At 47.7% G+C, this 17,298-nt stretch overlaps 2 protein-coding genes across 2 annotated transcripts in view; one reads left to right on the forward strand and one right to left on the reverse strand.

Annotated features, from left to right (window-relative positions):
• The window catches only part of LOC140470626 (uncharacterized), a 34,087-nt gene extending 29,747 nt beyond the window's left edge, over positions 1–4,340 (forward strand). Inside the window, exons 11-12 of the mRNA XM_072566672.1 lie at positions 1,802–2,062; positions 3,646–4,340. Coding sequence (XP_072422773.1) covers positions 1,802–2,062; positions 3,646–3,899 — 515 coding nt within the window. The 3' untranslated portion in view covers positions 3,900–4,340. The remainder of the gene's footprint in view (positions 1–1,801; positions 2,063–3,645) is intronic.
• Positions 4,341–5,645: 1,305 nt separating this feature from the next.
• On the reverse strand, positions 5,646–7,169 carry LOC140470890 (histone H1-like). The gene has a single exon (XM_072566836.1). It carries the CDS (start codon positions 7,109–7,111, stop codon positions 6,434–6,436), a length of 678 nt encoding a protein of 225 aa, XP_072422937.1. The 5' UTR covers positions 7,112–7,169; the 3' UTR covers positions 5,646–6,433.
• Positions 7,170–17,298: the final 10,129 nt, after the last annotated feature.

Consider the following 17,298-nt stretch of genomic DNA (forward strand, 5'->3'; position numbering starts at 1 on the left):
TTACATAAATGATTTGGATGCGAGCATAAGAGGTACAGTTAGTAAGTTTGCAGATGACACCAAATTTGGAGGTGTGGTGGACAGCGAAGAGGGTTACCTCAGATTACAACAGGATCTTGACCAGATGGGGCAATGGGCTGACGGGTGGCAAATGGAGTTTAATTCAGATAAATGTGAGGTGCTGCATTTTGGGAAAGCAAATCTTAGCAGGACTTACACACTTCACGTTAAGTTCTTGGGGAGTGTTGCTGAACAAAGAGACCTTGGAGTGCAGGTTCATAGCTCTTTGAAAGTGGAGTCGCAGGTAGGTAGGATAGTGAAGAAGGCGTTTGATATGCTTTCCTTTATTGGTCAGAGTATTGAGTACAGGAGTTGGGAGGTTATGTTGCAGCTGTACAGGACATTGGTTAGGCCACTGTTGGAATATTGCGTGCAATTCTGGTTTCCTTCCTATTGGAAAGATGTTGTGAAACTTGAAAGGGTTCAGAAAAAAGATTTACAAGGATGCTGCCAGGATTGGAGGATTTGAGCTACAGGGAGAGGCTGAACAGGCTGGGGCTGTTTTCCCTGGAGCGTCGGAGGCTGAGGGGTGACCTTAAAGAGGTTTATAAAATCATGAGGGGCATGGATAGGGTAAATAGACAAAAGTCTTTTCCCTGGGGTCGGGGAGTCCAGAACTAGAGGGCATAGGTTTAGGGTGAGAGGGGAAAGATATAAAAGAGACATTAGAGGCAACTTTTCCCCACAGAGGGTGGTACATGTATGGAATGAGCTGCCAGAGGATGTGGTGGAGGCTGGTACAATTGCAACATTTAAAAGGCATTTGGATGGGTATATGAATAAGTAGGTTTAGAGGCAGATGGGCCTAGATTAGGTTGAGATATCTGGTCTGCATGGACGAGTTGGACTGAGTTTCCGTGCTGTACATGACTCTGTTTACAGAAGACAAGGGAAAGAGGTCATAGAGTCAGAGATGTACAGCACGAACAGACCCAACAGGTACAAGCCATCTATACTGGCCAGATATCCTAACCTAATCCAGTCCCATTTGCCAGCACTTGGCCCACATCCCTCTAAACCCTTCCTGTTCATATACCCATTCAGATGCCTTTTAAATGTTGCAGTTGTACCAGCCATTCCATACACACACCACCCTCTGCAGGGAAACTTTGTCCCTGAGGTCTCTTTTAAACTTTTTCCCTCTCACCAATGCCCTCTCGTTCTGGACTCCCTCCACCCTGGGGAAAATACCTTGTCTGTTTACCCTATCCATGCCCCTCATGATTTTGTAAACCTCTATAAGGTCACCCCTCAGCCTCCGACGCTCCAGGGAAAACAGCCCCAGCCTATTCAGCCTCTCCCTGTCGCTCAAACCCTCCAACCCTGGCAACATCCTTATAATTAGTTTGTGAACCCATTCAAGTTTCACAACATCCTTCCAAAAGGAGGGAAACCAGAATTGCACACAGCGTTCTGAAAGGGGCCTAACGAATGTCCTGTAGAGTCGTAACATGACCTCCCAACCCTTATGCTCTGACCAATAAAGAAAAGCATCCCAAACGCCACCTTCACTATCCTATCTACTTGTGACTGCACATCCAAGGAGCATTGAACCTGCACTCCAAGGTCTCTTTGTTTAACAACACTCCCCCCAGGACCTTCCTATTAACTGTATAAGTCCTGCCCTGATTTGCTTTCCCAAAATGCAGCACCTCGCATTTATCTAAGGGAGTGGGATTGACCAGGGGTCTGATCTGAAGGTAGGGCTGAATGGCATCCACTTTTCCCGCTTCTTTGTCAGACTCCCCAGGCAGCGATCGGACAAGCGAGTGGCCGAGAGCACAAATCGACAGAGCCGAGCCCGGTGTCCAGATGAACAACTACCATTACTCCATCTCCTATCACTATGGCGACCAGATCACCAACATCCAACAGCATGGGGTCACCACCAATAACATCACCGGTGGCGCCCACGGCAACTGCCACATTCAGGTGGGCTCCCAAAACACCATGACTGGCCGAGGAGACCCCCGGCAACGAGAAGAGGAGAGAGCCACTGCAGGTAACCAACTCAGCCAGCCCGCCGCTCCAGATCGAAGGCTCATCCCATCTCTGTCAGGCCGGCTCCGACATTATCCTCCCGCCCTGAATGCGCGAGCCTCCGAAATCCACTGGAGCAGGGGATTCCGAGGCCCCAGAGTTGAGAATGCATGGAATGTGTGGCTGGTGGTGGTGGTGGAAGCAGAGTCTTTAGGGGACATTCAAGTGAATAATCCTTGGCACACGATCATTGGCTGAAGACCCTGCACTATGTTTCACACCCAACTTTCCTCAAGTCGACAGATTCCACCATGTTTCAGTGCAAAAGCTGCAGCTTCGCATCCTGAGACTATGGCCCCTGTTTCTAGCCTCACCCAACGGGAGAATAATCCTGGGAGAGGACTGACCCTCCAGCAGTGTGGCACTCCCTCAGCACCCTCTGATAGGGTCAGTGCTGAGACAGTGCCACACTGTCATAGGGTCAGTGCTGAGGGAGTGCCGCACTGTCGGAGGGTCAGTGCTGAGGGAGCGCCGTGCCGAGGGAGTGCCGCGCTGTCGGAGGGTCAGTGCTGAGGGAGTGGGCACTGTCGGAGGGTCAGCGCTGAGGGTGTGCCGCACTGTCAGAGGGTCAGGGCTGAGGGAGCGGGCACTGTCGGAGGGTCAGCGCTGAGGGAGCGGGCACTGTCGGAGGGTCAGTGCTGAGGAAGTGCTGCATTGTCGGAGGGTCAGTGCTGAGGGAGTGCCGCACTGTCAGAGGGTCAGTGCTGAGGGAGTGCCGCACTGTCGGAGGGTCAGTGCTGAGGGAGCGGGCGCTGTGGGACCATTAGTGCTGAGGGAACTCCGCACTGTTATAGTGTGGCATTCCCTCAGCACTGACCCTATGACAGTGTGGCACTCCCTCAGCACTGACCCTCCAGCAGTGTGGCACTCCCTCGGCACTGACCCTCCAGCAGTGTGGCACTCCCTCGGCACTGACCCTCCAGCAGTGTGGCACTCCCCTCAGCACTGACCCTATGACAGTGTGGCACTCCCTCAGCACTGGCCCTCTGACACTGTGGCACTCCCTCAGCACTGATCCTATCAGAGGGTCAGTGCTGAGGGAGTGCCACACTGCCGGAGGGTCAGTGCTGAGGGAGTGCCGCACTGTCGGAGGGTCAGTGCTGAGGGAGTGCCGCACTGTTGGAGGGTCAGTGCTGAGGGAGTGCCGCACTGTCGGAGGGTCAGTGCTGAGGGAGTGCCGCACTGTCGGAGGGTCAGTTCTGAGGGAGTGCCACACTGTGCTTGTGTGGATGAGATGTTTAAACTGGACGCTCTGTCTGGCCGTACAGTTGATTTAAAACATCCTACAGCCATTATTGAAGGACCCATGGTGCTGGTGGGAGTGTTTCCCTCTGTCCTGAGGCCAATGTCTACCCATCACTGAGAAAGCCAGTGACTCAACTGTTAGCATGTGGTGTTCATGGGACCTTGCTGAGCAGAAATCCATGCTGCATTTCTGCTATTTGGAGAGTGGGCTCTGTTCAAACATCCTTCATTGGCAGAGAAGATGTGTGGGAGCTGAGGTGGACGGTGTTAATGTAAATGTCTCTTTCTGGTCTTGCTAAGGTGGTTTGAAAGCTGACGCTACTGAGGCAAAGGAGGAAGGAGTCTCAGAGACTGGTGGTGCTGAGGTCAAGGAGGGAGAAGTCTCGGGCACAGGCACTGAGTTTCACATCGACATCATCGCTGACCAGCTCACTGGTCTTCAAATTGGGAACTGCAACCAGATGAATTTCTGCTCTGACCCCGTGAACGAGGATCCTGTGAGCAATGGTTCTGCAAGTGAAGATCCCTTTTCTGAGAATACTGAGGAGGAATGAAGGGTGGGCTTTGGGGATTGAGGTGCTTCGCCTGGTGTCGGGAGAACAAGTGGAACACATTCCTGATTATTTTATCCCCTCGGTACATTTCGAGGTAACCCTGTCCAATCTGGCTTTCCTGACTCATCCGGGTCACAGCTTCATTCCACTTTTTAGTCTGTTGACCGGAGGCTATGCTTTTAAACTGAAAAGGACACAAACACAGAAATTGCTGGAAACACTCAGTCTCTCTGGAGTAACCCTTCCTCCCAACTGAGGACAAAGAGCTGGCAGTAGCATTACGGCAGAAACACGTTTACTGGAACACTGAGTTGTGTGCAATATTATAAAATCGGTTAGAAAAGGGATGCAGAAACACATGAGTTTATGTTGCTGAACTGGGGGAAACAAATGGTGTTGAATTGTTTATCTGTAAGTAGAATCTAATGACCTGGAATAAACAATACCTCTTCTTTATCAATCTGGTTCTGAAGAAAGAAAAGTTGTTTGGGGAATTTTACAACCATCTTTGGTAATTGTTCAGCTTTAGGACAACCCCGGGAAGTGTGGGGCTTGGTCAATCCAGGAAAGGGCCAAGTGATATTCACACCTATTCACGCATGGCTGGTGAATAGAGGGACAGCACAGACCACTCAAAACATTCTCAAGCAGACCATAACTTTGCAATTTGTTTCGGTAAGTGTACAGTGGAAATTACCCCAGAGTAAGTTGACGACCAGGTTCTGAAACAGACAGAAATGTATTCACAAAATTACACAACGAAAGACAAAAAAAAATTAGGAAACGACACTTAATTATGCTGTTCTGAATATACACGACAGTCCCAATAAACAATCCCCCTTTTCAAGAAAAAGCTGTAAAAATGGAACAAATGCTGACAGGTTGACGTTAGGAGGACAAAAGGAGAGAGTTTGTTTTTTTAGCAACCTGTTTCCTCACAGCTCACTGTTGAACTCTGAAAAAAGTCTCTTTCATTATCCAGGTCACTTTGGCCTGAAGTCTCATCTGTTTACATATTTTTAAAAAAGGGCCTCTTAATACCCATAATCTCTGTACCAAACCAATCTAATCAGAACCGGGACCTGTTTATGACCCCTCTGAGAGAGAGAGAGAGAGAGAGAGAGAGAGAAAAAACCAAGGACAACAATATCCTTGAGAAAAGGACCAGCTTTTGTGGTACACTCTCTTGTCCACAGTTCGTGGCTCAAGTATGGAATGGTCTGTCCCTTGGAATGGTCTCTGTGCTCTCAATATATATTCACAAAGGGCAAGACGAGGCCTACGGTATCATGGTAGCACTGTTAATCCAGACACCCAAATATTGTTCTGAGGAGTTGGGTTAGATTTTCTTTTTTTGAAATCAGGAACGACTTCGGAATTGAGTCTCAGGCGGACGATTGCCGTCCGGGGAGAGAAAGATCAAACAGAAACACGATCATCCCACTGACACGCATTCAGTTCTGCAAACCTGCCTTTCCAGCCCCACCCCACATCCCCCTCCCCGCCCCGGCTTTCAACAATACTGGCGGGATTTTCAAATTTGCAAGAAAGCGATTTTTAATTCCCCCCCCCCGAACTTCCTGCTCACCCACATTCAGAACTGCAGCTGGGATAACGCCAGTCAGCAGAGAGATTTCTTTTTTAACTAAAGAATTGCTAATCCCCTGCACGCAGGGGGGGGCTCGTATTTGAATTTTTATTCACTTTATTGAATAATTACAAAAAGAGTTTACAAAAGAAAACCAGTTCACATTTACAGCTGTGTACAAGAGACAGCAATTTTACAACGGACAGGAGCAGTTATATTCTGTGTGATCACTGTGAAACTCTCAGTTTGGAACTTGGCTTCTGAACAACTGACGACAATGAATGTCAGACAAATGCATCGGTCAGTTCTTGTGCACCTTCCTGTGTGCAACAGGCAGGAGGAAAGCGAGGGGTTTCTCCCAGCCCAGCCAAACAACCGCCGTGGGTTAATCTGAACAACCCCCGCCGGTTTAAACAGCTCCCAAACTCATACAGTGTCCACCGAGAACGTTCCAGAATCTCCCTGTATCGGTACATCTTTGTTTCACCCAGATTGTCATTCGCCCGAACACAATGTGGAATTACTGCCTGATCTGTCTGTAAGAGACAAGACCGAAAGAACACGCCATGGTAACATCCTGCACCAACCCCCCCCCCAGAATCAAAACTGAACAAAGCATCATTCCTGGAAGGGTCAATGAAATACAAATACTGCAATATGTCACATTGGTGTCCGGGCAGAAATACAAGTCGCGATGTGAAATAACCAGATGGAGATCAATAAACCCTCCCCGTGTGATCCCTTCCCCATTCTCAGGTCTGTGGTCTCACAAACCGGGGCGAGAGGGTGTGTTTGAGTCATTCAGTCGGATGAACATCTTGGGATATGTCTGCACTCGGCACCGGGACACGGACCATTGGATCCGGGCTCAGCTCTTTCCTGAGAGATGTGGGTGGCTCTGAGAAGAGCCTTTGGGTTCAGATGGTCACATGTTACACCGACTGGTTCATTTCTTTGCTGCTTTCTTGGGCACTTTGGCCTTGGTCTTGGCTTTAACCGATTTGCTGATGGGTTTGGGGGGCTTGGGGCTCTTGGCCTTTTTCACCTTCTTCACGGGAGTCTTTTTCTTCGGCGCTGCTTTGCTCACTCGCTTTTTCTTTGGCGGGGCTGCCTTCCCAGTGCCTACTTTCTTAACTGTTCTTTTCTTCACTGTTCCTTTCTTAACTGTTCCTTTCTTGCCTGTTCTTTTGTTCCCTGGGGATTTTTTCACTGTTACCTTCTTACCTGGTGTTTCCTTCACCGCCCCTTTCTTGCCCCTTGCTGCTGTTCCCACCTTCTTTGCCCCTTCTGCCTTGCCTGAAGTCTGAGTGAGTTTGAAGGAGCCGGAGGCCCCCTTACCCTTGACCTGAGTCAGGGAGCCTTTCACCAGGGACCTCCTGATACACATCTTGATCTGGGAGTTGCGCTTGTCCACCTCGACCCCGCTTCTCTCCAACGCTTTCTTTATACTGAAAAGAGACATTCCCTTGCGATCCTTGCACTCCCCGACAACCTTCAGAATCTGCTCGCCCAACTTGGGACCGGCTGCTTTTTTCCGGGGAGACGCCGCCTTTTTCTTGGGAGCCTTGGCTTTGGTGGGAGCGGAGGCTGGAGGAGCCGTTTCGGCGGCTGCACTGTCGCTCATGTTGAGAACTCTGTGCTGAATCTCTCTCTCTCTCTCTCTCTCTCTCTGGGTCAGTCTGAACTGGGTCAGCAATGAAGCTGCTGGGGGGCGGCACTGAGTAACTTCAAGGCAGCGAGCGGACGGTGCAGAGACAACCTGCTGTCAGCTCCCTGCGCCTGCTGCCTCTCTGTGTTTCTCTAACTGTCTCAACTCTGCGATTCCTCTGAAATTCCGGATCTCCAGAGAGCCAGGCTCGATCGCTCCTCACCCTGGCACGGGAAGGTTTGCGACTGAGAAGTTTTCACTCGAATAGACGGCTCCGTTGTCGAGTTAAACGCGTTTTGCTGCTGCACAGATCGAGCTCTCTGAGCTGAGCGCTGACATTGTCGGTACTTTTAGACTGAAATCTTGAAATCAACAAATATATTCCCTTGAATTCCACCTTTGGGGTCTAGTGGGGCAGCCGGGGGATAACTGGAATTGAAAATGTTTTGGATTTGCACAAGAGAGACTCAGAAATATCATAATATTCGCGGACACACAAACACAGTTACGTTCGATATCCGGCCCGCCCTTTTCCTACAGTCTCTCTGAGACAATATTCACATCCATACAGTCACAGGCCAGTAATATTACCAAGTGGAAGTGTGGAAGGATAGAATTTCTCCTCCTTTGAGCCTTTGCTCCGGTGTCCCGGGAGTTAGTTGTAGTTTTGTTTTCTCCTCAGTGATTGTTAAACTCTCATCAATTCTCCTGGTTACATCCTGAAATATTTCCAGGCGGTTTGTCAAGCTGAGAACATGGAAGAGTGAGCACAGGAACAGGCCCTTCACATCCATGCTGACTCCATCAGAACCTGACTATGGTTTGCTCAAATGCTTTGCAATTAAATCTTTTATTTTGATTTTTCCCTGGAGACTGGCTGGTCTACAATTCCCAGTTGTATATCTATCTCCGTATTCCATTGAATTGCTCACATTATCCACCCTCCAATCTGTTGAAATGAATGCAGAGCCTGTAGAATCTTGGAACATGAGCACTAATACACCCACGATCCCTGAGGCCACTGTGTTAATTAGTCTGGGGGGTAGATTATCAGTGTCTGGTATTTCTCAGCCTTCAGTCCTATCCATTGCCTTCACTCAATTTCCCAAATAATGCTGATTTGGTTCATTTTCTCCATCTCACTGTACTCTGTGTTCCCCAAAATTCCCTCTGTGTTAATTATATCCTCTTTTGTGAACACAGACCAAGAGAAGATATTCAGTTGGAAAACCATTGTTGGTCCCCATTGTGGACTCCCCCCATTTTAATTCGAAGTGAACTCTATTTGTCTTCACCAACCTGTGTGTTTGCCTTTCTCTCTTTACATACTTATCATAACTTTCACTTTTTCATGGTTTCTACAACCTTACTCTTTTACTCCTTTGCTCTTCAGTAATCAATGCCTTTTTATCATTCTTTGTTGAATGTTAATCTGTTCCCAGGCTTCACTTCTGTCAGGGATCTTTCCTTCACAATTTGGAGGCTTTTTCTTTGAATCAAAACTATCTCAAATGGCCCTTGTAAACTATAGGTTTGTAATTTGTAAACACCTTCCAAACTCATGACGACCTCTGTCCAAAAAAGGATAAGGGAAGCTGATGTAGGGGAACACCACCTTCATATCAGACAAGTTCACCTCCAAGGCACTCACCATCCTGACTTGGAAATGTATTCCTTCTCCTTTACTGTCACTGGATCAAGAGCCTGGCTCTCCCGTCTAGGTGGGGGTCTATCATTACGGGACTCCATTCCTCACCAAGTTTCTGCCTGTGGCATGGCACACACCTCCTCCATCACCAAACTCTCACCAGCCGATGCCTGGATGAAGAATGCCTCATCTTCACCTTGATACCCTCCAACCACGGGGGATTAATGTGGATTTCACCATTTTCCCCATTTCCCCTCACCCCCAACTCATTCCAGATCCAACCTTCCAACTAGGCACCGCCCTTTTGACCAGTCCAACCTATCCATACTCCTTCCCACCTATCCATTCCACCCTCCTCACCTACCGATCACCTTCACCCCAAATTCATCTACCTATCACATTCTCGGGTCCATTCCCACCCCCAACCCCATCACCTCACAATTAATCTTCCCCACCTTGGGCCTCCCCCTTATTCCTGATGAAGATCTTCTGCTCAAAACATTAATTTTCCTGCTCCTTAGATACTGCCTGAATTGTTGTGCTTGACAGTTCCACAATCTCTGATGTTAAAGTCAGTCAGCTGCTATAAACTGGTATTTGCGTCCAGTCGCAGACTTGATATTACACACTGGATTAGTGGTGCTGGAAGAGCACAGCAGTTCAGGCAGCATCCAACGAGCAGCGAAATCGACGTTTCAGGCAAAAGCCCTTCATCAGGAATAAAGGCAGTGAGCCTGAAGCATGGAGAGATAAGCTAGAGGAGGGTGGGGGTGGGGAGAGAGTAGCATAGAATACAATGGGTGAGTGGGGGAGGGGATGAAGGTGATAGGTCAAGGAGGAGAGGGTGGAGTGGATAGGTGGAAAAGAAGATAGGCAGGTCGGACAAGTCTGGACAAGGCAAGGAGACAGTGCTGAGCTGGAAGTTTGAAACTAGGATGAGGTGGGGGAAGGGGAAATGAGGAAGCTGTTGAAGTTCACATTGATGCCCTGGGGTTGAAGTGTTCCGAGGCGGAAGATGAGGCGTTCTTCCTCCAGGTGTCTGATGGTGAGGGAGCGGTGGTGAAGGAAGCCCAGGACCTCCATGTCCTCGGCAGAGTGGGAGGGGGAGTTGAAATGTTGGGCCACGGGGCGGTTTGGTTGATTGGTGCGGGTGTCTCGGAGATGTTCCCTAAAGCTTTCTGCTAGGAGGCGCCCAGTCTGCCCAATGTCGAGGAGACCACATCGGGAGCAACGAATACAATAAATGATATTAGTTGATGTGCAGGTAAAACTTTGATGGATGTGGAAGGCTCCTTTAGGGCCTTGGATAGAGGTGAGGGAGGAGGTGTGGGCACAGGTTTTACAGTTCGTGCGGTGGCAGGGGAATGGGAGGGTGGGTCGTAGGGGGATGTGGACCTGACCAGGTAGTCACGGAGGGAACGGTCTTTACGGAAGGCAGAAAGGGGTGGGGAGGGAAATATATCCCTGGTGGTGGGGTCTGTTTGGAGGTGGCGGAAATGTTGGCGGACGGTTTGGTTTATGCGAAGGTTTGTAGGGTGGAAGGTGAGCACCAGGGGGGCTCTGTCCTTTTTATGGTTGGATGGGTGGATTTGAGGGCAGAGGTGCGGGATGTGGATGAGATGTGTTGGAGGGCATCTTGAACCACGTGGAAAGGAAAATTGTGGTCTCAAAAGAAGGAGGCCATCTGGTGTGTTCTATGGTGGAACTGGTCCTCCTGGGAGCAGATACGGCGGAGGTGGAGAAATTTGGAATACGGGATGGCATTTTTGCAAGAGATAAGATGGGAAGCGGTGTAATCCAGGGAGCTGTGGGAGTCGGTGGATTTGTAAAAAATGTCAGTGTCAAGTCGGTCGTCATTAATGGAGATGGAGAGTTCCAGGAAGGGGAGTGAGGTGTCAGAGATGGTCCAGGTAAATTTAAGGTCAGGGTGGAATGTGTTGGTGAAGTTGATGAATTGTTCAACCTCCTCACGGGCGCACGAGGTGGCGCCAATGCAGTCATCAATGTAGCGGAGGAAGAGGTGGGGAGTGGTGCCGGTGTAATAATGGAAGATCAACTGTTCTACATAGTCAACAAAGAGACAGGCATAGCTGGGGCCCATACGTGTGCCCATGGCTACGCCTTTGGTCTGGAGGACGTGGGAGGATTCAAAGGTGAAATTGTTAAGGGTGAGGACCAGTTCGGCCAAACGAATGAGAGTGTCGGTGGAAGGGTACTGTTGGGGATGTCTGGAGAGGAAAAAACGGAGGGCTTGGAGGCCCTGGTCATGGCGAATGGAGGTGTAGAGTGATTGGATATCCATGGTGAAGATGAAGCGTTGGGGGCCGGGGAAACGGAAGTCTTGGAGGAGGTGGAGGGCACGGGTGGTGTCTCGAACGTATGTGGGGAGTATCTGGACTAGGGGGGATAGGACAGTGTCGAGGTAGGTAGAGATGAGTTCAGTGGGGCAGGAGCATGCTGAGACAATGGGTCGGCCAGGGTGGTCAGGCTTGTGGATCTTGGGAAGGAGGTAGAACCGGGCAGTGCGGGGTTCCTGGACTGTGAGGTTGGAAGGTGTGGGTGGGAGATCTGAGGTGATGAGGTTCTGTATTGTCTGGGAGATTATGGTTTGGTAATGGGGGGTGGGGTCATGGTCGAGGGGGCAGTAGGAAGAGGTGTCCTCGAGTTGGCGTTTGGCTTCAGCGGTGTAGAGGTCAGTGCGCCAGACTACCACTGCGCCCCCTTTATCCGCTGGCTTAATGGTGAGGTTGGGATTAGAGCAGAGGGAATGGAGGGCTACGTGTTGTGAGGGGGAGAGGTATTACACACCTCTAGTCCAGGTAGGGCTTTAGCCTGGCCTCCTGACCAGAGATTCAGAAACTACCACTCCGACACCAGACACCCTGCCACATTGGTGCTGGGTCCACTGCTTTTCATAATTTCTATAAATCATTTGGATGTGAACACAGAAGATATAGTTAGTTAGTTTACAGATGACATCAAAATTGGAGTTGGAGTGGACAACGAAGAAGGTTACCTCAGAGTACAACGGGATCTTGTCCAGATGGGCCAATGGGCTGAGGACTGGCAGATGGAGTTGGATTGAGATAAATGTGAAATGCGACATTTGGAATGGCGTTTCAGGACAGGACCTATACACGTAAATGACATGGTCCTTGGGTGTGTTACTGAGCAAAGAGACCTTGGAGTGCAGGTTCATAGTTTTTTGAAAGCCGAGTTGCAGGTCGATAGAACAGTGAATGAGGCATTTCGTCCGTTTTCCTTTGATGGTAAGGACTTTGATTTGCAGAAGTTGGGAATTCATGCTGCGGCTGGAAGGGACATTGGTTAGGTCACTTTGGGAATAGTGTGTGCAATTCCGGTCTCCCTCCTGTCAAAGGATGTTGTGAAACTTGAAAGGGTTCAGAAAAGACTCGCAAGGATGTTGCCATGGTTGGAGGAGTGGAGCTACAGGGAGGGGCTGGGATTGTTTTCCCTGGAGCGTTGGAGGCTGAGGGGTGGACCGTATCGAGCTTTTATAAAATCATGAGGGACATGGATAGAATAGACAGGCAATGTCTTTTTCCCTGGGGTTGGGGAGTCCAGAACTAGAGTACATAGATTTAGGGGGAGAGGGGTGAAGTTTAAAAGGGACCTAAACGGTAACTTTTTACGCAGAGGGTGGTTGTATGTAAGGAATGAGCTGACAGAGGAAGTGGTGGAGGCTAGTACAATTCCAACATTGAAAGGGCATCAGGATGGCTGTATGAATAGGAAGGGTTTTATAGGGTAATGGGGAAAGTGCTGGCAAATGGGACTGCATTAGGTGATGATATCTGCTGGGCACGGCCGAGTTGGACCGAAGGGTCTGTTTCCCTGCTGTACGTCTCTCTGACTCTTTGAGCTGCATTTGTGAAAATGTCCCATTTATTCTCACTCTCTGCATAACACTTTCGACAAAGCGTTAATACTCATGGGAAGGTGTTCGGCAGGAATTTAATACGCAGACATGATGTTATCGAATGGTAGTCCACATTAGATGGGTCGAATGGCCGTCAGGTTGTCCGCTTCCTGTTCGGATTGTGATGAAGCCGGGGGGAGGAGTTATTAACATGACCCGGGAAGGAGCTCAGGAGTGAGGCCCTTCACCCGCGCGGCCATTGAGGAGCATTGACTCAGTGAGTGGAAGGGGTTTGTTTGGAACAGACCGCAATGGGGAGCTCGGAGCTCAGGGAAGGGAGGGAACAGTAGGGGGGCTCCTTCCAGCAGGACATCGGGATGGGAGTCTGGGACACAGAGGGGGGGGGGGGGCTCCCACACCCGGATTGATTCGGGGGGAGAGTTCAGGGAGAACCGGGAGCTGTTTGTGAGATGCCGAGCGGAGCAGGAACTGGTCCCGGAACTTGGAGTGAGGGGGATGGGGGGGATGGGGGAGGGGGAGGTCTTTCTCGGGATGGGGGGGAAGGGGGAGGTCTTTCTCGGGATGGATGTGGAGGGGGGGGAGGTCTTTCTCGGGATGGATGGGGGGGGGGAGGTCTTTCTCGGGATGCGGGGGAAGGGGGAGGTCTTTCTCGGGATGGGGGGGGAAGGGGGAGGTCTTTCTCGGGTTGGGGGGTGAAGAGGCAGGTCTTTCTCGGGCTGGTGAGGGGGGCTGGTGGGGGAGACAGAGCGGGAAGGAGCTGCTGTGGGACATTCTTGTGGTTTGCAATCCTCTGAACACTGATGGCAATTCATTATTTGGCTTCAGTTTCAGGCTGTCTGTTGATATTGGGCAGTGAATAATGGATGGACAGACTATAATTTTGTGATAATCCCAGAAAGGACACATACTAGACTCAAAGTTTCGAGTGAAACATTAGAAATAGCGCCTCTTCTTCCCTTCAGTTAGTGTCTTGGCAACTTGATATTGATGTATGTCACCATGGCAGCTCCTTCAGGAATTCCCGGTCATGGAGGTGTCCTGATGTTAGTTTCTGGATCTCACCCAATCGTTAACAAATGGAAATAAAAGAAAAGGAGATGAGGAAACAACTCAGGGCAAAAGTGGAATCAATAACTGGTTTTGTTCGAATTGCTGAGTTTTAAAAATCTGTAATGATTATTAACTGAATGCCACACTGATCAGTTTGATCTTGCCTAACTTGTCTTAATGTTGGTTTACAGCTGAAAAATCTTCTGTCTCTCTCCAAGCAAATATTCCAAGGGTCAAGGCAACCGAATATTTCCTCAGTCCAAAGCTAAGTGTGATCAGCTCCTTCCACCAAACACCAGGTATGTTACTGCTGTCAGAGTGGAGAATTTCCTTTCCACAGTCTCAGATCAGATTGAAACAGACTTAGATTGAGTTCAGTTTCTAGAGACTTATCCAAACAAATAGTCAGACCCAACCGTGGAATGACAAGTTTCTTTCTTCTCTCCATTCTCCATAGATGTCTTCCCACTTCTAATTAATATCATTCATAATGCATTAACATTCACACCGTGTTTGAAGTGTTATAGGCTGACTCCTTGTCTAAAGTACATAATTGGGGAGTAAATCAAGATTGTTTTTAATAAGGGCATTTTAAGTTTCTCAAACCAGAAAGATAATGACATCACACTGTTACATCATTTCAACAGCCAAATATGACAATTAGTGAATCATTACTGAGCACACACACATACCCAAAAGAACTGACTGATTCAGATTGAGTCCCAGAGACACTCGACATATCAAAACACAGGGTACAAAGACTAATAACAATGTACATCCATGTACGTTGTAGGAAACAGATGTGAATGCATTCAAAATGTTTTTCAAAAACAAGCACCTAATCCCATTCAGCCAGCATTCCATTTCAATAAGTGTGTCATGACAGGAGAGGAGCTGCCAACCCCTCCTTTCTCTCAACAGAATTCTCACCTTGTTCACCTTGCAGGCAGAGAAACCATGTTTTCCCACTACCCAGCAATAAGTTTCTTTTTTTAAAAAAACTTTGTGTAACTTTGTTCCCAAATTCCCTTCATTCTTGTACAGAGTCCCACTTGCCCCACCCAATGAAATATTACAAAAAGGAAGATGATAGAATGTCATTTCCTCAAATTAACCATACAATCAAATAATCACCCTTTATTCTGATGAAGAAAGATCAATTTAGCCAAATCTTGTAATTTGTAAATTCTCTTTACACCGAACATTGAATATTACAGCCCATTCCAGGCCCTTCACCCTTGATGTTCCACTGACCTGTGAAACCAACCTGAAGCCTATCTAACCTACACTATTCCATTATCATCGATATATTAATCCAATGACCATTTAAATGCCTTCACAGTTGGCAAGTCTACTACTGTTGGAGGAAGGTCATTCCATGCTCTTACTACTCTCTGAGTAAAGAACCTACCTCTGACATCTCTCCTATATCTATCACCCCTCAATTTAAAGCCAATTTAATTCTCATTCACGTACATCCCCTCGTGCTTGCCATCACCATCTGAGGAAAAAGTTTCTCACTGTCCACCCTAACAAATCCTCTGATCATCTTGTATGTCTCTCTTAAGTCACTTCTTAACGTTCTTCTCTCTAATGAAAACAGCTTCATGTCCCTCAGCCGTTCGTCATAAGACTTTGCCTTCATATGAAGGCAATGTCCTGGTAAATCTCCTCTGTGCACTTTGCAATGTTTCCACATCCTTCGTATGATGTGGTTACCCCAAATGTAGGCAATACTCCACTATTCTCTGAGAAAAGCTGATGGCATCCTGAAGACCAGCCCCTGATATCATTCCTCCCAGTTAGACTGTGCACTGAGAGTGAGAAAACTCTTCACTTTTCCATGACACAATCCATTCCACAAAACAAATGAACTGAGCAGAACTGACAGGCAGAGATTGATAACTAACTTCACAGATTCACAAAGCAGAAGCTGGCATGTACAGATTGATGACTATACTGACACATTCACAGGGCAGAAGCGTACAAAAGAAGATCGATAATTGTAGTTTCATGCTCACATTGCAGAAACATGTATATATAGATTGTTGAGTACAGTTTCTACCACATAGTACAAACCGAAAAGGAGAAATTGGTAACTATATTTACATACTTACATAACAGAACTGGCAGGGACAAATTACGAAGCACATTCACATAACTTATAACACAGAAGTTAATAGAGAAAGATTGATAAATGCATTCACACATTCACATAGTGGATACTGACAGTTACAGATGAATAACTGTAACTGCACATTCAGATACACAGAGCTGAGACTGACAGGAACAGATTAGTAAACAGACTGAGAGGGGATATGATGGAGACATATAAGATTATTAAAGGATTGGACACTCTGGAGGCAGGAAACATGTTTCCGTGGATGGGTGAGTGCCGAACCAGAGGACACAGCTTACAAATACAGGGTAGACCATTTAGGACAGAGATGAGGAGAAACGTCTTCACCCAGAGAGTGGTGGCTGTGTGGAATGCTCTGCCCCAGAGGGCAGTGGAGGCTCAGTCTCTGGATTCGTTTAAGAAAGAGTTGGATAGAGCTCTCAAGGATTGTGGGATCAAGGGTTATGGAGATAAGGCAGGAACAGGATACTGATTAAGGATAATCAGCCATGATCATATTGAATGGTGGTGCAGGCTCAAAGGGCAGAATGGCCTACTCCTGCACCTATTGTCTATTGTAAATATACTCAGTGTTCACATGGTAGTTACTGACAGAGAAAGTTTGATAACAAATGTATCATGTTGACACAGCAGAACCTGACAGGAACAGATTAATAACCATAATACTCCTAGTGTCACATTGCATGAATAACTCACCTCACATTTTCACCGAGCAGTACAGATCGATAACAATACTCACATTGACAAGCAGAAACTGACAGGTATAGAATGACAACTATCCTCACACATTTGGTGTTAGAAACTGAAGATAACTACGCTCATATTCACATGGCAGAAACAGTTACAGCTTGATAACTACAGTCACCCATTCACATTGCAGTAACTGACAGGGACAGATTGATATGACAGAAACCGACACAGGTACAGATTGATAACTAAAATCACATATGGATGTATCACAAACCTGAGAGGTAGAGATTGATGATGGCAGTGTAATTGATATTGCAGACACTGATTGATTGATAACTACACCCACATATTCACACAGAAACTGACAAGTACAGGTTTGATATCCACAGTGACACATTCATATTGCAGTAACTGACAGGGATCCTCCCTATGAAATATTACAAAAAAGAAAGAAAACAGAATGTCATTTTTTGAAACGATCAACACAAGTTTTCCACTGCATCCCGAGATATACTTGATGGTGTTTCAGAGATTTAGTCACCTTTATGTTTTTTTAAACACCTCTAGGACCTTCTTTTCTGTCATGCATACTGTTTTGAAGACATCAATATTTATTTCCCCAAGTTCCCTAGCCTCCACCGTTACAGAATGATAACTAAGTTCATATATTCAAATAGGAGAAATACACACATTCACATACCCAAAACTGACAAGTTCAGATTAATAACTACACA

This window comes from Chiloscyllium punctatum, chromosome 52, assembly GCF_047496795.1.
Source record: "Chiloscyllium punctatum isolate Juve2018m chromosome 52, sChiPun1.3, whole genome shotgun sequence".
Classification (NCBI taxonomy): domain Eukaryota; kingdom Metazoa; phylum Chordata; class Chondrichthyes; order Orectolobiformes; family Hemiscylliidae; genus Chiloscyllium; species Chiloscyllium punctatum.